A 20,406-nucleotide genomic window follows, 5' to 3' on the forward strand; every position below is an offset into this window, starting at 1 on the left:
CCCCAAACAATGCAGCAGTATACTGACAGAGAGCTGCCAGAAATTCAGACTGGATTAAAAAAAGACGTTGCTGATATCAAATGGATCTTGGCTGAAAGCAGAGATGACCAGAAAGATGGTTAGCTGTGTTTTATTGACTATGCAAAGGATTCCACCGTGGATCATAACAAACTATAGGTAGCTTTTAGAAGAATGGGGCTTTCAGAACATTTCATTTTATTCATACAGAACCTGTACATCAATCAAGAGCCAGTCATGCAAGTAGAACAACTGTCTGGTTTAAGATCAGGGAAGGTGTCCATCAGGGTTATATCTTCTCACCAAAATTATATGAGTTTATGTTGAGAAAATAACCAAAGAAGTTGGATTATATGAAGAAGAATGCCTCACTAGGATTGGACCTATCAGTCTTTGATATGCAGATGACACAACCTTGCTTGCTAAAAGCGAGAAGTTCTTATTGATGTTCTTACTGATGAGGATAAAGGATTGTAGCCTTCAGTGTGGATTGCAACTCAATATGAAGACCAACATCCTCACAATTGGACCAATAGAAGACCAATAGAAAAACAGATTGAAGTTGTTAAGGATATTGGCTTGCTTGTATTCACAATCCATGCTCATGGAAGCAACAGTCAGGAGATCAAAGAGAACATTGCACTGGATAAAACTGCTGGACAAGACCTCTTTCAAGTGCTGAAGAGCAAGGATGTAACTTAGAGACTAAGGAACATCTGAACCAAGCCATGGTATTTTCAATTACTTCATATACATGTGAAAGTTGGACATTGAATAAAGAAAACAGAAGAAAAATTGAAGCATTCAAATTACAGTGCTGGCAAAGAATATTGAAAGTACCATGGACTACTAAAAGAACAAGCAAAATTGTTTTGGAAGAAATACAGCCATAATGCTTCTTAGAAGCAAGGATTGTGAGACTTCATCTCACATATTTTGCATATATTGTCAGGAGAGACTAGTCCATGTAGAAGGACATCAAAGTGCAGCACCACCAAGACAGAGGAAGATCCTCAACAAGACATCTATACAGTGGCTGCAACAATGGGCTAAACATAAGAGTTCTGAAGAAAGCACAACACTGTAGTGTTTTGTTCTGTTTTACATAACTTAACAGTGAATTGGCACTGACTTGATGTCACTTAACAACAAAAACAATCAGAAGGTAAAACTTACAATTGATAAATATTTCAAGGGATGTTCAAAGAAATTTTTGCTTACTTTAAGCCCAAAGAGAAAATAACCACAAAAGTAGTCGAACAAACCCCAAGTACAAATGATGCTCAAAGAAAAACACAACTGTCTATCATAGACAAACTTTCTAACCTCAAGGAAAATGAAAGAATCCTTAGAACAACTTGTAAAAAAGAAAAATTATACCTATAAAGGTGAACCAATAAGGCTTGAAGATAAACAAGCGGCCATCTAGCTCAGAAGCAACAAAGCCCACATGGAAGAACACACCAGCCTGTGTGATCGAGAGTGGTCCCGAAAGGATCAGTTATCAGGCATCAAAGAACAAAAAATCATATCATTGACTGCACACCTCCATGATAGGATCGCTGAAGACAAATGTGTGCATAAGCAAATGTGGTGAAGAAAGCTGATGGTGCCGGCTATCAACAGAGATAGTGTCTGGGGTCTTAAAGGCTTGAAGGTGAACAAGCAGCTATCTAGCTCAGAAGCAAAAAAGCCCACATGGAAGAAGCACACCAGCCAGTGCGATCACGAGGTGCCAAAGGGACCAGGTATAAGGCATCATGCAAAAAAAAAAAAAGATATATGTATGTTTATATGTATATATATGTGTGTGTGTATATATGTGTGTATGTATATATATACCATATTGAATGAAGGGGGAAGTGCAGAGTGGAGACCCAAGGCCCAAGTGTCAGCCACTGGAGATCCCCTCATAGAGGGGTTTAGGAGAGGAGATGGGTCAGCCAGGGTGCGAGGTAGTACCGATGAAGAACACAGCTTTCCCCCAGATCCTGGATGCTTCCTCCCCCCAACTACCATGATCCAAATTCTACCTTGCAGGACTGGATAGGGCAGAGGTTGCACACTGGTACATATGGGGGCTGGAGGCACAGGGAATCCAGGGTGGATGATACCTTCAGGACCAAGGGTATGAGGGGTGATGCTGGGAGAGTGTAGGGTGAGTGGGTTGGAAAGGGGGAACTGATTACAAGGATCCACATGTGACCTCCTCCCTGGGAGATGGACGGCAGAGAAGGGGGGGAAGGGAGACTCCGGATAGGGCAAGATATGACAAAATAACGATGTATAAATTACCAAGGGCACATGAGGGAGGGGGGAGTGGGGTGGGAGGGGAAAAAATAGAGGACCTGATGCAAAGGGCTTAAATGGAGAGCAAATGCTTTGAGAATGAGTGGGGCAGGGAATGTGAGGATGTGCTTTATACAATTGATGTATGTATATGTATGGATGGTGATAATAGTTGTATGAGCCCCTAATAAAATGTTTTTTTAAAAAAAGAATAAACTTGCATTTTATATTAGCAAACTTGCAGGCAAGAGGAATGGAACAACATATATAAAACCTTGAAGTAAAAGGGAATTGCCAACTAAGACGTTTATAAAAACAAGACCAAGTTTACAAAAAGTCCTAAAGGTATTCTTTGGACAAAGAACCAACAACAGACAGCAACTAAAGGTTAACATATGGACCACCATTGAGGGGGAAAAAAACCACCACTCAAATAATACACAAAGTAAAACACATTTATAAGATTAAAAATAGGGAACTAGAAGTAACATCCTACAATGAATAAAACAATACAGTAATAGAAGATAAAATACACTTAAATAGAGAAGAAGTTGCATAGTTCAAAAGAGATAAAAGAACTGCCTTAAACTTGGAAAAAATAAAAACAAATAAACCTCAGAGAAAATGGTAAAACTTCAATTAAATTAAAATGAGGATGTGATAGTTATGTCTTGGGACTAATCTGGCACCTATAAGAAGATATAGGTGGAGTCTAACCTGTCAATCAAGTCACAGCTAGATGGTGCCTCTTGTGGGTGTGGCCTGGATCCTGAGAACCTCCTCTCTCTCCCTGTCTTCACCTCGTTGTTATCAAGTCACTCAGGGAGCTGCCAGAGCCACTGCCATTGGATCTTTGGGCCATGGCACCCACTGGCTGGTGATGTTCCTGCATTCTGCATCGTTGTGCGGTTTCATGAGTCTGAAGAGGGATTTATGGACTAGTATAAGACTTATCGACTTGATCTGGACTGGGATGGGATATTTGTTTGATATCTAATTATTCCTTGATATAAAGCTCTTTGTTATACATATATGAGTGTCTCTAGATTTGTTTATCTAGTCAACTCAGCCTAACACATAGGAAGACCAGAAAGCCTACTAAATCATAAACTAAACCCCCCCAAAAAGCAAAGAAAAAAAGACAAAATAACCCACTAATAGAAATTTATGAACAAAGAAAGCAACACTGCCAAAAACTGCAGCAATAAAGTCATATCTATAAATAACAACATTGAGTGCAAATGGATTAAAGTCACCACTTAAGAGACAGTGACTAGTAGAATGGATAGCAAAGCAGGAATCATTAATATGCTGCTTAAAAGAAACACATCTTAGACACAAAGACAAAAGCAAGCAAAAATCAGAGAATGGGGGGAAAAAAACCAGTTATGTGTTGCATTGCTAACTGAAGTCAGCAATTCAAAACCACCAGTCGCTCCACAGGAAAAAGATGAGACTTTCTGCTGCCGTCAAGGGTTAGTTTCAGAAACCCACAAGGGTAGTTCTGCCCTGCCTTTCATGGTCACTATGAGTCAGATTGAATTGATGGCAGTGAGTGCAAAGAGTGGTTTTTAAAATGTAGGACTAACAACATTAATTTCCGACAAAATTGACATCAAAGTAAAAGCTGTCACAAGAAATGAAAAAGCTATTGGATAAAGATTAAAGCCACAACTGAACATGAATATATTACCAAAATAAAAATCTATGCACTCAATGAAAGATTCTCAAAGTATATTAACTCCCCTCTTATAGAGGTGAAGAGGCAAATAGAAAGTTTTGCAGTAATATTAGGAGACAGATTGACTGGGATAGAAATGAACAAAGGTACAGAAGAACTAAACAACACAATCAACCAGCCTGATTTCTCAGACAGACATCTAAAACACTTCACCAACAGCAACACAATATACATTCTTTTGCAGTGTACATGGAATATAATCTAGAATAAATTATGTTAGTCCACAAAGTAAGTTTAGTGTCAACCAATTTAAAAACAATAAGATACTACAAGCTATCTTTTCAGATCCCAAATGCAATAAAATTACCAACCAATAGTACAAACAGAAAGGAAAAAAAATCAAAACATTGAAATTGAATAACATTTATTTTAAAACCACTGTGTAATTGAATAAAGACAAATACTGTATGAGACTATTCTTTTTAAAAAATCAAAAGAAGTGATTTTCACACCCAAAGAAGCAGGCTTTAATAGTTACAAGGGGACCATGGTAGAGGGAAAAATGAAAGATAGAGGAGTAGAAAATAAATTAATCAGTTAAAAGTAAAAGAAGCAGCAATTCATATGTTTTTACAGAAAAATTCTACTGAACTATCAAATATCAAGCTCAATTCTGCTTAAATTCTTTGAGAATATTGAAAAATAAGACATTTGCATTTTAATGATATTTCATGATATTATATAAACCTGGTAGAATTGCACAAAAGATGAAAACTATAAGTATAGCTCACTTTTAAAGTCTCGGCAAAAATAAATAAATAAATGATAGCTAGATAAATAAACAAACAAACAAATAAACGTATGTCTAAACTAAATGGTGTTTAGATCGAATTCAAGAATAGCTGAATATGAGAAAAATCATTAATGTATTTTTTTCATATTAATGTACCTTGGGGAAATAACAAAACAAAATATACAGGAAATCTAGACAACTTCTGCACAGAAGTAAATGACAAAGAAACTAGTTTTATTATTAAGCAAATAGTAAGCCAAAATATGGTGCATACTGCAGGCAATATGCTAACAATTTTGCAAAAGCTGAAAGAAACATCACCTTTTATTACACTAAACAAATACAATCCAACACATGTCTTAAGGTAATTGAATTTTCTACAACATTTGTCATTCATAGTTAATTTAAAATTCACCTGGTAATTGGATGATATTTATAATTGCTGGTTATCTTATCCAGAGTAGTAATAGAATTTTCTCAAGTTACATTTTGGAGCTAGATGAGTAAATTAAAGTTCCAAAGATATTCAGAGGGAAGGAAGCTGTTTCCCATGGTGTCTACAGTTTTAAAAGATATCTCCTAGGAAAAGTAACCAAGTCCCCAAGGAATCCTGAAAATAGATTTCTGACTAGGGAGACAGGGCATGGCACCTCATCAGACTTGATCGAAAAGGGTCAGCAGACAGACCTGGAACTATCTATTAGTGATTTTTTTCCCTCTCTTGTTCCGGTTTGTTTTGTTTGTTTTATTATGTTTAAAATTTCTTTTTCTTTCACTGTGTGTCTATATATACAAAATAGACAGGATGAACAATTATGAGGAAAAAAATATGGGACTGGTTGTCCCAGGGGGACATGGGAAAAGAGGAGTGAGAGTAGGGAACCAACAAACTCAGAGATAAAGGAACAACAAGAGAACTAAAATTGATGGTGAGGATGGTGTGTAATGCCAAGGGGGGTGGAGGGCTTGATCAAGAGCAATATATCTGAGAGGAAATGTTGAAAGCCAAATGGAGGGTGAGTATGATAGTGAGACAGGAGGAAGGTGAAAGGAAATGGAGGAAAGAAATAGGAGGCAAAAGCTATTTATGGAGGTATTGCTATAGGCATGTATATATGTAAATATATTAATTTATAATGAAAGGGATAGAGGCCAATGTACATATATTTATATGGTAAGTATTAAGATGGCAGACAGACTTTGGGCTTCTACTCAAGGCCTCCCTTAACATAAGAACACTTTGTTCTGATAACCTGGCAGTCTTTTAATTTCACCTTCCTGATAGGATCGGTGAAGACAAAATGGGTGTATAAGCAAATGTGGTGAAGAGAGTGCATGGTGCTCCAGCTATCAAAAGATATAGTGTCTGGGGTCTTAAAAGCTTAAAGTAAAACAAGTGTCTATCTAACAGGGATGAAAGTAAGACCATATAGAAGAAGCTTCTCAGCCTGTGTGATCATGAGATATCAACAGGATCAGGCATTGGGTATCACAAGATCCAAAGCAAATAGTTATATCAATGCAAAAGAGGGGGAATGGAATGGAGACCCAAAGCCCACCTGCAGACAATTAAATATTCCCCCCACCCCACCCTCCACACAGAAGTGATACATGGAAGGGATGATTCAAACAAAATTTAGTAAAGCACCAATGAATCACACATCACTCCTCTAGTTCCTGAATACTTCCTCCATCCCACTACCATGACCCAGTTCTAACTTACAAATCTGGCTAGAATGGAAAACACATATTGGTATAGATAAGACCTCTGAACATGTGGGATTTAGGAACAGTAATGGGAGTAGCGATATCAAGAGGGTAGGAGGTGGGAGGGGAGGGGGAAGGGGGAGAAAGGGGAACCCATCACAATATTAGATATATGGTCCTCCCCAAGAGGACAAATAACAGAAATGTGGGTGAAGGGAGACAATGGACAGTGTAAGATAGAAATAACAGTAACAAATTTTAGGATTTGTGATCCCATTACATATATCCATAGAAGGAAGTAATCAAACAAAATATAATCTTTATCCAGTCTGAAAAATACTTCAACAAAATTTAGTAACCAATTCTGAATAAAGGAAGATTAGTGAGCTGGATGGTGGCAGCGGAGTGAGAAGAGACAGAGGAGAGAAAGAAGGAGCTCTTATGGCAAAAGTTAGCAATTATTCTCTGAACTTCTATAATTTGTAAAATTTCAAACATATTTGCAGAAAAATAAATGTCTACATTGGCTTTTATTTTTCCATACTTACCTTTCTTTTCATAGTCTACATGAGGTTTAATCATTGCAAAAGTGTTCTGGGGAGGAAAAAAATACTGTATTTCCTTTTCAGCAACTTCCAATGAGTCACTTCCATACAATTGGTTGATAGGCAAGCTTTCTTTTGCAAATCTTGCACATAAACTTTGAGGGGAAAAAGTCAAGTTAAAAAATGCTATTATAACAAACAATAAAAGGCTAACAAAATAGCACCTGAGGTCTTGAAGGCTGGTCTAAAGACAGTATCCATCAAAGTGAGGTGTCAGCTAAGTACACATGGAAAAGGTCCACCAACCTGCACTCTCCAAGGATTGCAAATATAAAATACAATACAGACGGACTAGAGCTTAAGTTCTGAACATATGGTTTAGAGAAGGCTGTGGATGACAGTGAATGCCCCAAATCGATGTTCAAGGTCCCCACTTGGATTAATGTTCCAGTGAATCACCTCTGACAATAAACCAAGGATGTAAAAAACCGTGCTACCATAGAGGATGATGGGAAATGGATTACTGCAGATGTAGCATGGTTAAAATGTAAAACCTTATCATTTTATCTGTTTTGGGCCCATTTTAAATTTGTTCTGGGTTTTAATATCTTCTGATTTCTTCCTGACTGAAGTTTTACTCAGTTTTATTTTGTTATTGTTGCTTTGGGGGTTTTGTTTTTCTGTTTTGTTATATATTTTTCTGTGTCTGAAATCTAGAATAAGTATATATATAAAGACAGCAACTGGATTAGTAGTTCCTTAAGGTTATGGAAGGGAGGGTGGTGGGAGTAGGGGAGATAATAACAATGAGTAAAAGAAAAAAGAAAATATTCTAAAATTGACTTGGTCATGATTTCCTGATGCTTTTTAATATGATTGAACTTTTAAATTGTATGATATGTGAGGTCTACATCAATAAACATGTCTAAAAAGAAGAAATTAATGATCTACATAAGGAGAAAATCTAATGATGCTCGCACTACTTCTTCACTCTATGATATGGAGTGATTATGTAACTTCTATGTCCTCTTTAGCTGTCCCCAAAAGGAGCCCTAGTGGTGTGCTTGATTGCTAACCAAGGCGCCACTGGTTCCAATCTACCAATCTGACTGCAGAAGGAAGATACAACGGTCTGCTTTGGCAGAGGTTATAGCCATGGGAATCCCAGGAGCAGCTCCACTCCGTCTGTTCTATACCTCTAGGATCCCTATGAGTTGGACAGCAATGGATTTTCTTTCTTTCAAATATAAATTTAAAAAATATTTTTTTTCAAAGGTGATTATCAAAACTTCATCAGAAATATATGACTCAAGTTAAGCTTTCAATAAGTATTCTTCCCTTTCTTTCACCCTTAAGTCTTTCATATTTAACTATACCCCAAGAAATTTCGGAGAAATTAGCCATCTAAAAACTATAGACAATAGCAAAACATGGTCAGATATTGAAGTCCTAATAACTAGAAGCAGAACATTGTCAGAGATAATGCCAGAAAAATGAGCCCCTCTGGATGAAAAGCACTCAAAATATCACGGAAGACTTAATATAGGAAAATTATTGTTGTTGTTAGGTGCTGTTGAGCTCCTTCTGACCAAAAGCGACCCAACACACAACACAGCAAAACATTGCCCAGTCCTGTTCTGTCTCAAAATTGTTCTAACACTTGAGCCCATTATTGCAGCCACTACGTCAGTCCATCTGCTTGAGGGCCGTCCACTCTTCCTTTGCACCCCGGCTTTACTGAGCATAACGTCCTGACAACATGTCTAAAGCATGTAAGACACAATATCCTTGCTCTCTAAGGAGCGCTCTGGAAGTACTTCTCCCAAGGCAGATTTGTTTGTTCTTTTGGCAGTCCATGGTACTTTCAATATTCTTCACCATCACAATTCAAATGTATCCATTCTTCTTCAGTCTTCTTTATTCAATGTCCAAATTTCACATGTACATGAGGCAATGGAAAATGCCATGGCTTGGGGGAGATGTTACTTTAGTATTCAAATTACTATCTTTGCTTTCGAACACTTTAAAGATATCTTGTTCGGTAGAATTATCCAGTGCACCAAGTATTTTGATCTCTTGACTGCTGCTTCCAAAATCATTGTTTGTGGATCCAAGCAAGACTATATCCTTGACAACTGTAATCTTTTCTCCATTTGTCATGACATTGGCTATTGGTCCAGTTGTGAAGATGTTACTCTTCTTTCCATTGAAAGCTAATCCATAATGAAGGCTGAAATTTTTTATTTTTATCAGCAAGTGCATCAAGTCCTCCTCACCTTCAGCAAAAATAGGTTTTGTAATCTGTATATCACAGGTTGTTAATAAATCTATCTCCAATCCTGGGGTTACACTCTTCTTCATATAATCCAGTTTCTCTGATTATTTCCTCAACATACAGATTTAATAAATATGTTAAGAGGCTACAACCCAGATGTACATTTTCCGGATGTTAAGCCCTTGTTCTGTTTGTATAACTCCCTCTTGATCCACGTACAAGTTCCGCATGAACACAATGAAGAGTTCTGGAATTCTCCTTCTTATCAAGTCTATCTGTAGTATGTTATGATCCGCATAGTTGAATGCCTTGGCACAATCAGTAAAACATGGGTCAATATCTGTACTATTCTCTGCTTTCATCTAAGATTCATCTGACATCTGTAGTAATATCGCTTGTTCCATGTCCTCTTTTAAATCTAGCCCAAATCTCTGGCAACTCTCTGGCAATGTATTGCTACACCATTGTTGGGTCATCTTCAGCACAATTTTACTTGCATGCAAAAATTTGCTTGCATGCATAATAGTGATGTTTTATAATTTGATTATTCTGTTGGGAAAATCAGAAATCTACAACAATGAAATGGAAACATAAAGATCGATATCAGTGAGCTGAAGTGGACTTGCAATGCCCATTTGAATCTGAAAATCATATGATTTACTCTGCTGCGAATGACACATTCAAGAACGATGATTTTGCATTCATTGTCAAAGAGGACATTTTAAGATTTATCTTGGAGTCTAATGGTGTCTGTAATAGGATACTATCTTTCTGCATAAAAGGAAATTCAGTCAATGCAATTATTATTCAAATGTTTGCACCAACCATTAAAGCCAGTGATACACAAATTGAGCAAATCAACCAAGGTCTACAGTCTAAAATTGATCAAACATACAATGTAGATGGGTTGGTAACTATTGGTGATTGAAATGCTGTTGGAACATGTGATCTTGGTGATGGAAAAGAAGCAGGAGATTCCATGATAGAATTGTGGAAGACCGGTGACTTCCTCATCTCAAATATCTTTTTTAAACAACACAATAGGTGACTATACAGGTGAATTTTTTCAGATAGAATAAACGGGGGGAAAAAGACGACCGTGGGAAGAGATGATGGATAAGCTCTATGTCTGCAGCTAGAACCAAGCCAAGTGCCACCAACTGGCCGACTGCTTAACAGATCAAGCTCGTATGTAAACTCAGGTTGAAGCTGATGAAAATGAAAACAAGTTCACGAGAGCACAAATACAACCTTGAGGCTGTCCTACAGAATTTGAAAGCCTCTCGAGAGCAGATTTGACAGACTGAATGCTAGTGGCAGAAGCTCTGATGAGTTGTTAGATGACATCATGCACGAAGAAAACAAAACATCATCAAAAAGACAGACAGAAAGAAAAGACAAAATTGATACCAGAAGGTACTCTGAAAGTTGTTCTGAATCGTGGAGTAGCTAAGAAAATGGAAGAAATGGTGAAGTCAAAGAGGTGAAGAAATTTCGAAGGGCAGCTTGAGAAGACAAAGTGACATATTAAATGTGCAGTGACCTAGAGCTGGAAAACTAAAAAAAAAAGCACACACGCAGCATATCTTAAACTGAAAGAACTAAAGAAAACATTTCAAGCCTTGAGTAGTAATACTGAATGATTCTGTGGTCAAAATAGCTAATGATATAGCACACATATAAAGAAAATAAAAAGAATGCACAGAGTCACTAGTTGTGAAAGAACAAATTGACATTCAGCCATTCCAAGAGGTAGCATATGATCAAGTCCCCGTGGTCTTAATAGAAGTCCACTGAAGGCAATCATGAAAAGCACAGATGCAAAAATTGAGGGAATAATAATAGAAATATATCACAAGTGGATGAAGCATTGGAAGCACTAACCTGTCAATGCCAAGAAATGTGGAAGAGAGCCACTTGACTAACTGACTGGAAGAGGTCCACATTTGTGCCCATTCAAAGAACTGTAACACTGTAGCATGCACTATTACAAAATAATATCATTAATATTATGTTAGTAAAATTTTTCTGAAGATCATCCAACAATGGTTGCAACAGTACATGGACAGGGAGCTGCCAGAAGTCCAGACCTGATTCAGAAGAGCATGTGGAATAAGGGATGTCATTACTGAAGTCAGGTGGCTCATGGCATGGCTGACAGGACAGACTATCACAAAGATGTTTTCCTCTGATATATTGACTATGCCAAGGCATTCCACTGTGCGTACCATAACAAATTATGGAACTATAGATAACTTTAAGAATAATGGCAGTTCCAGACTCTTCATTGTGTTCATGTGGAACCTGAACATGGATCAAGAGGGGGTTGTGCAAACGGCACCAAGGACTATCACATGGTTTAACTCTGGGAAGGTGTGCATCAGGGCTGTATCCTCTCACCATACTTATTCAATCTGTGTGCTGAGGAAATAATGAGAGAAGCTGGCTTATATGAAGAAGAATGTGTCATCAGGACTGGATATAGGTGTATTAACAACCTGTGAGATGCAGATGACACATTCTTGCTTGCTGAGAGTGAGGAGGACTTGAAGCACTTGCTGATCAAGAGCAAGAATGACAGGCTGCATTGTGGATAAAGACTCAAAGTAAAGAAGAGCAAAATATCCACAACTGAGCCAATAGGTAACAGCATGACAAATAGGAAAAAATTGAAGTTATCAATGATTACGCCTTGCTCGAAACCACAATCAATGCTCATGGAAGCAGCAGGCAAGAGATCAAATTATGCATTGCTTTGGGTAAATCTGCTGCACAAAATCGCTTGACAGTGTTGAAAGCAAGGGTGTTGTTCTCAGAATCATGTTTGCCTGACCTAATCCAGGAATTTTCCGTTGTCTCATATGCATGCGAAAGCTAGACATTGAAAAAGGAAACGAAAACAGAATTGATGCATTTAGTTACTGTGCTGGCAAAGGATATTGAACATAAGGAGACGTTCCAAAAGAACAAGCCACCCTGTGCAGGCAGAAGTACAGCCTGGATGCTCCCAGAGCAAGGACAGTGAGACTTCACTTCACTTCACTTTGGACATGTGGTCAGGAGAGACCAACAAGTCCCTGAAGTCATTTTTGATAAAGTAAAGGGGCAGCAAAAGAGAGAGGAAGACCCTTAACACGATGGGTTGACACAGTGGCTGTGTTAGTCTGGGTACTTTAGAGAAACAAATCCACAGACACTCAGGTATAAGAGAGAGTTTTATATAAAGGGTAAGTGCACATCAAGAAATCATCCCAACCCAGTGCTGCCCAAGCCCACAAGTTCAACATTAGCTCATATGTCCATCACCAATCCACAAAGCCCTCCTCCATCTCACCAAACACATACAATGATGCCGACTGCAGGAGGAAAGCTGAATCAGTGAGCGTGTAAGCATCTCAGTGCTGGCAGGGGTCGCCACACAGCTGCTCCAGCACCCAGGGCTGCATCGGGGTAGGTCCATGTGGCTTCTCCTCAGGGATGACTTGCAGGAAGTGAGCCTTGCAAGCTGAAGCAGGAACTGGCTAAGGCAGCCGCACCCTGGTCCGGCCATCACAAAGCAAGAGACCCGGTAACTAGAAATGTGAGGCTCACCGAGCCATTTATCTCTCCAATTAACCGCATATGCGTTTATCAGTCAGGTCGGCACAATAAACTTTAATTAGCTCAGTGGCTGAAACAATGGACTCAAACACAAGAACAATTTTGAGGATGGCAAAAAACTGAGCAGAGCTTCATTCTGTCGTATATGGGATCGATATCAGTGGCAAACAACTTGAAGGCACTTAACCCCAAAGACACCAAGTCATTAACACTGGATCCAATACTCGGGAACCTTTGGCATACATCAGTGCATCAGCAAGAAGAGCCTCCAGCTTCACTTTGTCAGAAGAGGCAAGGGTGATACAGATGGTACTGGACAACAGTGGCATTACTAGTGGTGCCTGAGGGGTGTGGATCACACAGGGGTGCACTGTCCCAATAGGTGACCTCAAAATGATTACCTATAATGTTTGTGTGTAAAACTTCATTATTTTTATAAAATATTACTGACATCAGGGGGTCACTAGAAAAAGGACATTATGCTTGGTCCAGTAGGAGGTCAGCAAGGAAGAGAAGGCCCTCAATGAGTGGATCGATGCCGGTGTTGCAACACTGGACTCAACACAGGATTGTGAGGAGAGCAGAGTGGGGCATTGTTTCCTTCTGTTGTACTTTGCTTTATCATGAACTGGTAATGACTCGATGGCTCTTCACAAGAATAACCTTCACATCCATTCGAGCCCCAAACCAAGCATCCCACCATCTTTTTTTTTAAGACCTTGCATTATTTACATTGACATTGGGCACAGTATCTAGTCATAAGCAGTCCACTCCTTCCCTAAAAAGATCCATTAACAAAATGTACATGCTACAGTCCATACCCCCAACATAAACGTAAATCAAGCCCACGGATAGAATGGGGGATATAGAGTATCCATCCTACCTCTCTGGAGCTTGTTCTATGGCTTCTTCAACCAACTTTGGTCCAAGTAAATCTTTCCAGTGTTTCAAGCCGTTGTCTCTGAGTAAAACAAGGGCTAGAGATGTATCACTGTTCAAAGAGGGAAAAATTACAACAAAAAGTTCATGGAAATATGATTCCGTACTAATGATATAGAGTTAATACACATTGTTTTGCTAAGTAGCTTAAAGTATATAAAAATAATCCCTTCGTTTAGGTGTCTCAATGAACTTCTACTGGTATCATTGTAAGGATGTATTTGTAGAAGGATGGCAGTCAGGGAAGAAAGCCAAGTGAGGGACATTGTGTTTGGTAAGTGGCTTCTACGTTGTTCCCTTGCTCCTGTTGATTGATTGATTCGTCCTTGCTGGATTTCTGATTCAGCTGCTATTGCAGGGATTCTTCTGGAAGCACCAGAAACTTTAGAAACATCAAAGTCCCTCAGTTCTCTGCTCAGATTTTATAATGCAGCAGAGCCTGGATCTCTCCCATTCAGTACAACTGGGCTCCGCTTACTTCATGTAGGGTCTTCCCACTGTCCCAGTGCCAATCCAGGAGTACTACACAAGCCAGACATTTGAGCAGAGAAGCAGGATGGGATTGGGCTTGGTAGAGAACTAAACCCAGGACATGTCCACAGATGTGAGAAGCTAAACAGAAAAGTCCCCGTTAAAGACCTGATCTCCACTTCACCTGGTCATGTTTGTTATCAGCGCCTCATAGTAGTCTTCATTTTCGCATTCCTTGCAGAGGGTTTGTGCTTCTTCGGTTGATAATACTATTTCTCTTTCCATTAGCATTTTAAAGCCTTCATTTTCAATAGTTTCCAAGACATTGTCTAAATAGAAAAAGTCCCACCGTAAAATGCAAACTTATAAGTTATTGGCTACATTTACAGTCTATAATCTATTATCATGAACGTAATATATTCTTGTCCTCATTTAAATGTAAAAATAGCTGGTTTCAAGTTAAGGTAAACAATACTTGTTAGCATTTCCAATTCTAATGTTATTTTAAAGTTTTCATCACATAGAATTATTTTTTGTGTATACTCACACCTGTATACCTGAAGATGATATTTGCTAAACCCAAACCAAATCCACTGCCACTGAGTACATTCTGACTCATAATGACAAGATCTCCTTCAATTGCTCCCAGCAAGTTTCCGAAGCTGTGAATCTTCCCCAAACCAAACTGCCGCATCTTTCTCCCGTGGAGCAGCTAGTGAGTTTGAACTGCTGTTTTAATTAGCAGTCAAGAACATTAATTACTGCACTAGTAGGATTTCGAGTAACCAAAATACCAATCTACACAATTATGCAAGTTTTATACATAAACTTGTATATTTAATATGCTTTATTCTCTTGGCCTTCCTTGAGGAGATATGAATTGGTTAAATATGCAAAAGACCTTCCGCAAAGTTTTCAAACCTTTCCTCTCTTGCCTGCTTCCCATTATAGGAGGCCAGACAATCCAAGATTCCCTTCCCATCATCCCTCTTGGACAGTGTGGCAGTGTTGGCCAGATGGAGTCAATGAGCTCTAAGAAAGGTGCTGAGGGTGCTTCTGGGAGAGGTTTTGGGGGAGAACGCCTCTGCCCCCAAGCACCTCTGCTTTCTGCTTTTGGACAAAGTCTCCAAGTTTGAGGGTGAGGCTCATTTAACCACGTCTACACTGTCACACAAGCTTTCTTTCTATAAAGAAAATAGATACATCATGGCAAAGAGAGCGAAAAACAAAGTACATTCTTTTGAAGCATGTGTTTAATTATCTTCAGATAACTCAAAGATGGACTCTAATTTTGCAGTTAAATGGTGGAAAGTGAGACTTTTGAGGACTGTGGAAAACATGAAGGCATCCAAAGGCGTCTGTTGGAAATCTGTCCACAAACAAAATGAAAAGTGTCAAACCTTATCAAGTTAAAATGCATTCCCAAACTGACAGCCATCTGTGGATTAAAACCTCAAAACACATTACAACAGAAGTATCAGAAATTAGAACGGGCTGGGTTCGAGCTAGGGAAAAGAAATAAAAATCTGCTAAACATAAAAAACAATCAATTTGGGAGGGGTGTTACTGATAACTGCTCCTGTGAGGTTTCAAGGTTGTCACTCTCTCAAAATAGCAAACGTCACTGTGGCTCACAGGGACCCTGTAAGACAAGGGACAACTGCTCTCTAGGCGTCTAGACGGTAACTCGTCAGTAGGGGAGAAAGCCCTGGCTGTCCCCGCAGAGAGGTTGCTGGTTTCAAACTATGGACCTTGCTGTCGCCCAAACTGTAACCCCTGCACTACCAGGACTTGGGGGCAGAAGGCCCCATCTTTCTCTGCTTCTAATTTTCAATATTATAAAATAATTCCTCTAATGTTAATATCTACCTAATAAATTCACAGGCTAGAAAATGTTTTGTAAAAATCTTTTAACCACACATATGCTTTTCCGTTGTACTAAGAAACTGGTAAATTCACATTCACTAAATTATTTCAGGCCATTTGTTTTCCATTTTTGAAAAATCCCATTTAATGTATTTAAACTAGCATTAATTTAAATTGCATATACAAAATAATTGACTTATGCTTTCTTACCTTTATTTTCTCTAAAGAGGTCTGGTCTAATTAATGCTAGTATCCTTTCCAATTTCATGTTTTTCATTTTTTTAAAATCAGGAAATAAGGTATTGATAGCCTTGTGAACATTAATTAAATCATATTCAACATCACAAAATTCAGATATTTGTTGTTTTTCCAAATATTCTTTTAAACTGTCAAAATTCAAAATATAATGTAAGATTATTATAACCTGAAGTTTAATAAACAAAACTAATGAAACTTAAAACATATTAATTAATAAATAAGTTGGAGATTAAAAGAAATAAGCAAAATGTGAATTTCAAGTCAACTTGTATATATTTATCATGTTGGAGAATATGGTATTTAATTCAACACATTTAATTGAATCAATTTATATAAATATTAATTACAAATAGCATCACCAATTTTTTACTTTCTGAGAGACTAAATAAAGAAAAATTTTGATTTAAAGTTTTTATTTGAAATTAAATATCTTTGTTTCTTTTTTGGGGGGCTTCATAAATAGTTTAATTTTTTTATTATTTTGTTTCTTTGAACCAAGAGTTATTTTGAGTTGTACAAACCCATTAAATATTTTCAAATCTCTAAAAATTACTTATTTCAAATTTTATTGGATTCTGATTAGTAAATATTAGAATAACTTTTTTTCTTTAAAAAAAAGCCTTGATAAGATTTGCTTTGTGAACATAGTAATCATCCATTTTTTACAGCTGTCCCATGTACAGAGAAGTGCCCTTTTTATTTTAAAGTCTTAAGATTGTATCTATATTTGTATAGCATATATTACACATCATTAATTAAATGCAGTTTATGAAATGCAAACCTTTCATTACTATATGCTTTTATGCCCATGTACTAGCAGTATGTAGATATGCCTCCCAAATTTCTCCTTATTTTTAAATACAACTTTATGTATTCTCAATTATACTTAGATTAAATTACTACATCTTGTTTCATTGTGTTCGTCTTCATCAGGTTTAATTCTTAACTTTCTAGTCTAGTATTTCTATGATCTTTGGGTATTTGGTTTCCTGATATCTCTTTATTTTCATTTTACTTTCTGTGTTTCTTGCAAACGTAGTATAGATGAGAACATGTTTTAAAAATTTTATTTTTGAAAAACTTGTAATTGATCCAAAAGCTGCAAAACCTAGACAATGGACTCCCAACAGTCAACTGTTTACATTTTGTCATTTTTCCCATTCTCTCTGTCGCTGCTCTTTTCTCTCTTCTGTGTGTGTGTGTGTGTGTTGGAGAACAAAACTATTTGAGATTAAATTGGAGTCATTTTAGCCATTCACCCTTAAATGCAAGCAGTTCAGAAAATTTCAGATGGGTATAAACTGTCTCTAAAACCATTCATATTCAAATATCACCAATTTCACAAATTCTGTCTAATAACTTTCTATTTTTGAACTCTTAATCCAGGATCACACCCTGCACTCAGCTCTCCTATGTCTTTGCTTCCTTTAATCTCAGTTTTGTTCTTTTTCTTTCATGCTACTGGTATCTTTGCGGGCACTAAGCCAGATATTTTGTAGTGTCCTTCACCTGGGATAGGAGCCCTGGTGACTTAGTGGGTTACACATTGTGCTACTACCAACCACAAGGTCACAAGTTTGAAGCCACTAGCTGCCCCATGAACGAAATATGAGGCTTTCTATTTCCATGAAGAGTTACAGTTTTGGAAACCCACAAGAGAAGTTGAATTTTGTCTTCTAGGCTACCTGTGAGTTGAACTTCACTCGCTGGCAGTGAGTATTTACTTCCTCTGGGATGTACCCAATTGTCTCCTCAAGATGAGATGAAAATAGTGAATTGTTGATAGGGATATTACATATGTGATGTTGTAGAAGGTACAAAATGTCCAGTCCCCCCAATATGGGTGACACTAACATTATTTGAAATGGTGTAAATATTTTTACATCTGGTTTTAGTAGGCTTTGAGGATTCTCGTCTAAATCCATTATTGCTTTCGTGGTCTTCAATTGAGTTCAGTGTTTGTTTTTAACATTATCTAGTCTTTCTCCAAAACTCAGAACTCATTGCCGAGTGGATTCTACTCTCAGAATGGAGTAGAAATGCCCTCATCAGTCTCTAAAACCACTGGTCCTCCTGGGATCCTTTCAGTAGATGTTAGTGACATTCCCCAGGTTGCTCACTGCCTCTATCCTGACTTCTCCTCATTTTTAGTCTATACTTTGAGCTATTTATCACATCTGAGTTTCCACACCATTCATTCAAGTCTCAAGTGACTATCTGAGGTTCTAACTCGCTTCTGAATCTCTGACTGTAATCGTAATTTTGGATGATCTTAAGCAAATTTCATCCATTGAAGAGTATTGGAAGAACTACGGCCAGAGTGATCCTTAGAGGCAAAAATGGCAAGACTTCATCTAACATACTTTGGACACGTTGTCAGGAGAGACCAGTCTCTGGTGAAGGACACCATGTTTGCTAAAGTGGAAGGGCGGTGAAAAAGAGGAAGTCCCTCAACGAGATGGACGGACACAGTGGCTTCATCAATGGGCTCAGGCATAGGAACAATTACGAGGGTGGCGCAGGACCATGCAGTGTTTTGTTCTATTGAGCATAGTGTTGCTAGGGGTCAGAGACAACTCATGTCCCCTAGCAACAACAATCAGAGTTTGAATAATTCAAATTAAAAAACAAGCTGTGAGTGTGCTGAACTTGTATCTCAAGTACCATCATCATCATTTACAAATCCATCTGTTTCTCACCGTTCTCATTCACTGGACATGTATTTGATTTCTGTGCACATATTTCTCTGGTGCTAGGCTCCTATAGATGGGTAGTATTTTTCTGTGTTGGCTCATTGGAATTTCAGGCTTGTTATTGGAGTATTAAGTGGTGGAACACCTGTTGACAGACGGCCAGGTGACTGTGTGCTTCTCTAGGCTATGTGATGTGCTTTAGAAGCCAACAGACTGTCATTTCTCTGAACAACTAGGAAAAGCCTAGGGTAGAGAACTTCAAGGACAGAAGATTCAGTAATACCATTACCCTCTCTCTTGCCATTTCTGGGATCAGGAAGGCCCAGCCAGTGAAGTACAATGTCAAGCTTTCCCTTGGACCTCACATGTCTGTGGTATCTCTTCCTAGGGCTTGTGGTATGGCCTCAGGTTCTTGTCTCCTGGGCTCAGATCTTTCCTCCAGATATACACTAATCCCCTGCCAGAGGAAACACTACATCATTTTCTCCAGTCTTTTGTTGAGACACTAAGTAGTGGAAGAGATAGGCCTTCAATAGCAGGGAGAACACCCAAGAACCACCACCACATGCCACCTGGGTTCATAAACTGGGAGCCTTTATCTCTGCAAGATAACCGACTTGACAAAGACCTGGGAGTCTGCCAGCCTGGATAGAGTTCATGTCCATGGAGCCAGCTGCTGTCAAATATAACTAACACAATTAAGAGTAAAGTGCACTCTATTAGACTTCAATGGCAATCATCTTCCAGAAGTTGATTGCCAGGACTTTCTTCTGTGGTGCTTCTGGGTGTGTTTCAATCACCCAAGTGCTTAGCCATGTGCACCACCAAGAGATTCCATCATGTTTATGAAAGGGTACACTAGTAGCACCTGTCAACGTGCTGTTCTGCTAACTTCCTTCCCTGCACTCCCACCAAACCCTGGAGAGGGAGGATGCTTTGAAGTAGGCGAAGAGGGTGGCAATAAAGAGTAAAAGCAAAGAAATGCGTAAATTACTCATGTGAATTATCGTCTTTTTTGGAGGGGAGGGGGGGTTCTAGGTTCTAAAAGATGTTGGCGGATGTGCATTGCACCTGTGCCCCACATCCATAACAAGAGATGCAAAACCTCATGCCGAGATGTGGCCACTGATGAGGTTAATTAAACAGAGATCAAAACAAGTGAAATCACTTAGTGCATAAAGCACTTGGCTGACAACCACAAGTTGGCAGTTCAAACTTGTCGGCAGCAACACAGGGGAAAGATGAGACTGCCTTCTTGTGTAAAGATTTCC

At 38.4% G+C, this 20,406-nt stretch overlaps 1 protein-coding gene across 1 annotated transcript in view; it reads right to left on the reverse strand.

Moving 5' to 3' along the window:
- NME8 (NME/NM23 family member 8) overlaps positions 1 to 20,406 on the reverse strand; it is a 56,305-nt gene that overhangs the window by 13,181 nt on the left and 22,718 nt on the right. Inside the window, exons 10-13 of the mRNA XM_075557320.1 lie at positions 16,395 to 16,570; positions 14,503 to 14,647; positions 13,792 to 13,899; positions 7,037 to 7,188 (exon numbers count right to left, since the gene is read on the reverse strand). Of these exons, the coding sequence (XP_075413435.1) occupies positions 7,037 to 7,188; positions 13,792 to 13,899; positions 14,503 to 14,647; positions 16,395 to 16,570 (581 nt within the window). The remainder of the gene's footprint in view (positions 1 to 7,036; positions 7,189 to 13,791; positions 13,900 to 14,502; positions 14,648 to 16,394; positions 16,571 to 20,406) is intronic.

Source organism: Tenrec ecaudatus, chromosome 9 (genome assembly GCF_050624435.1).
Source record: "Tenrec ecaudatus isolate mTenEca1 chromosome 9, mTenEca1.hap1, whole genome shotgun sequence".
NCBI classification, from domain to species: domain Eukaryota; kingdom Metazoa; phylum Chordata; class Mammalia; order Afrosoricida; family Tenrecidae; genus Tenrec; species Tenrec ecaudatus.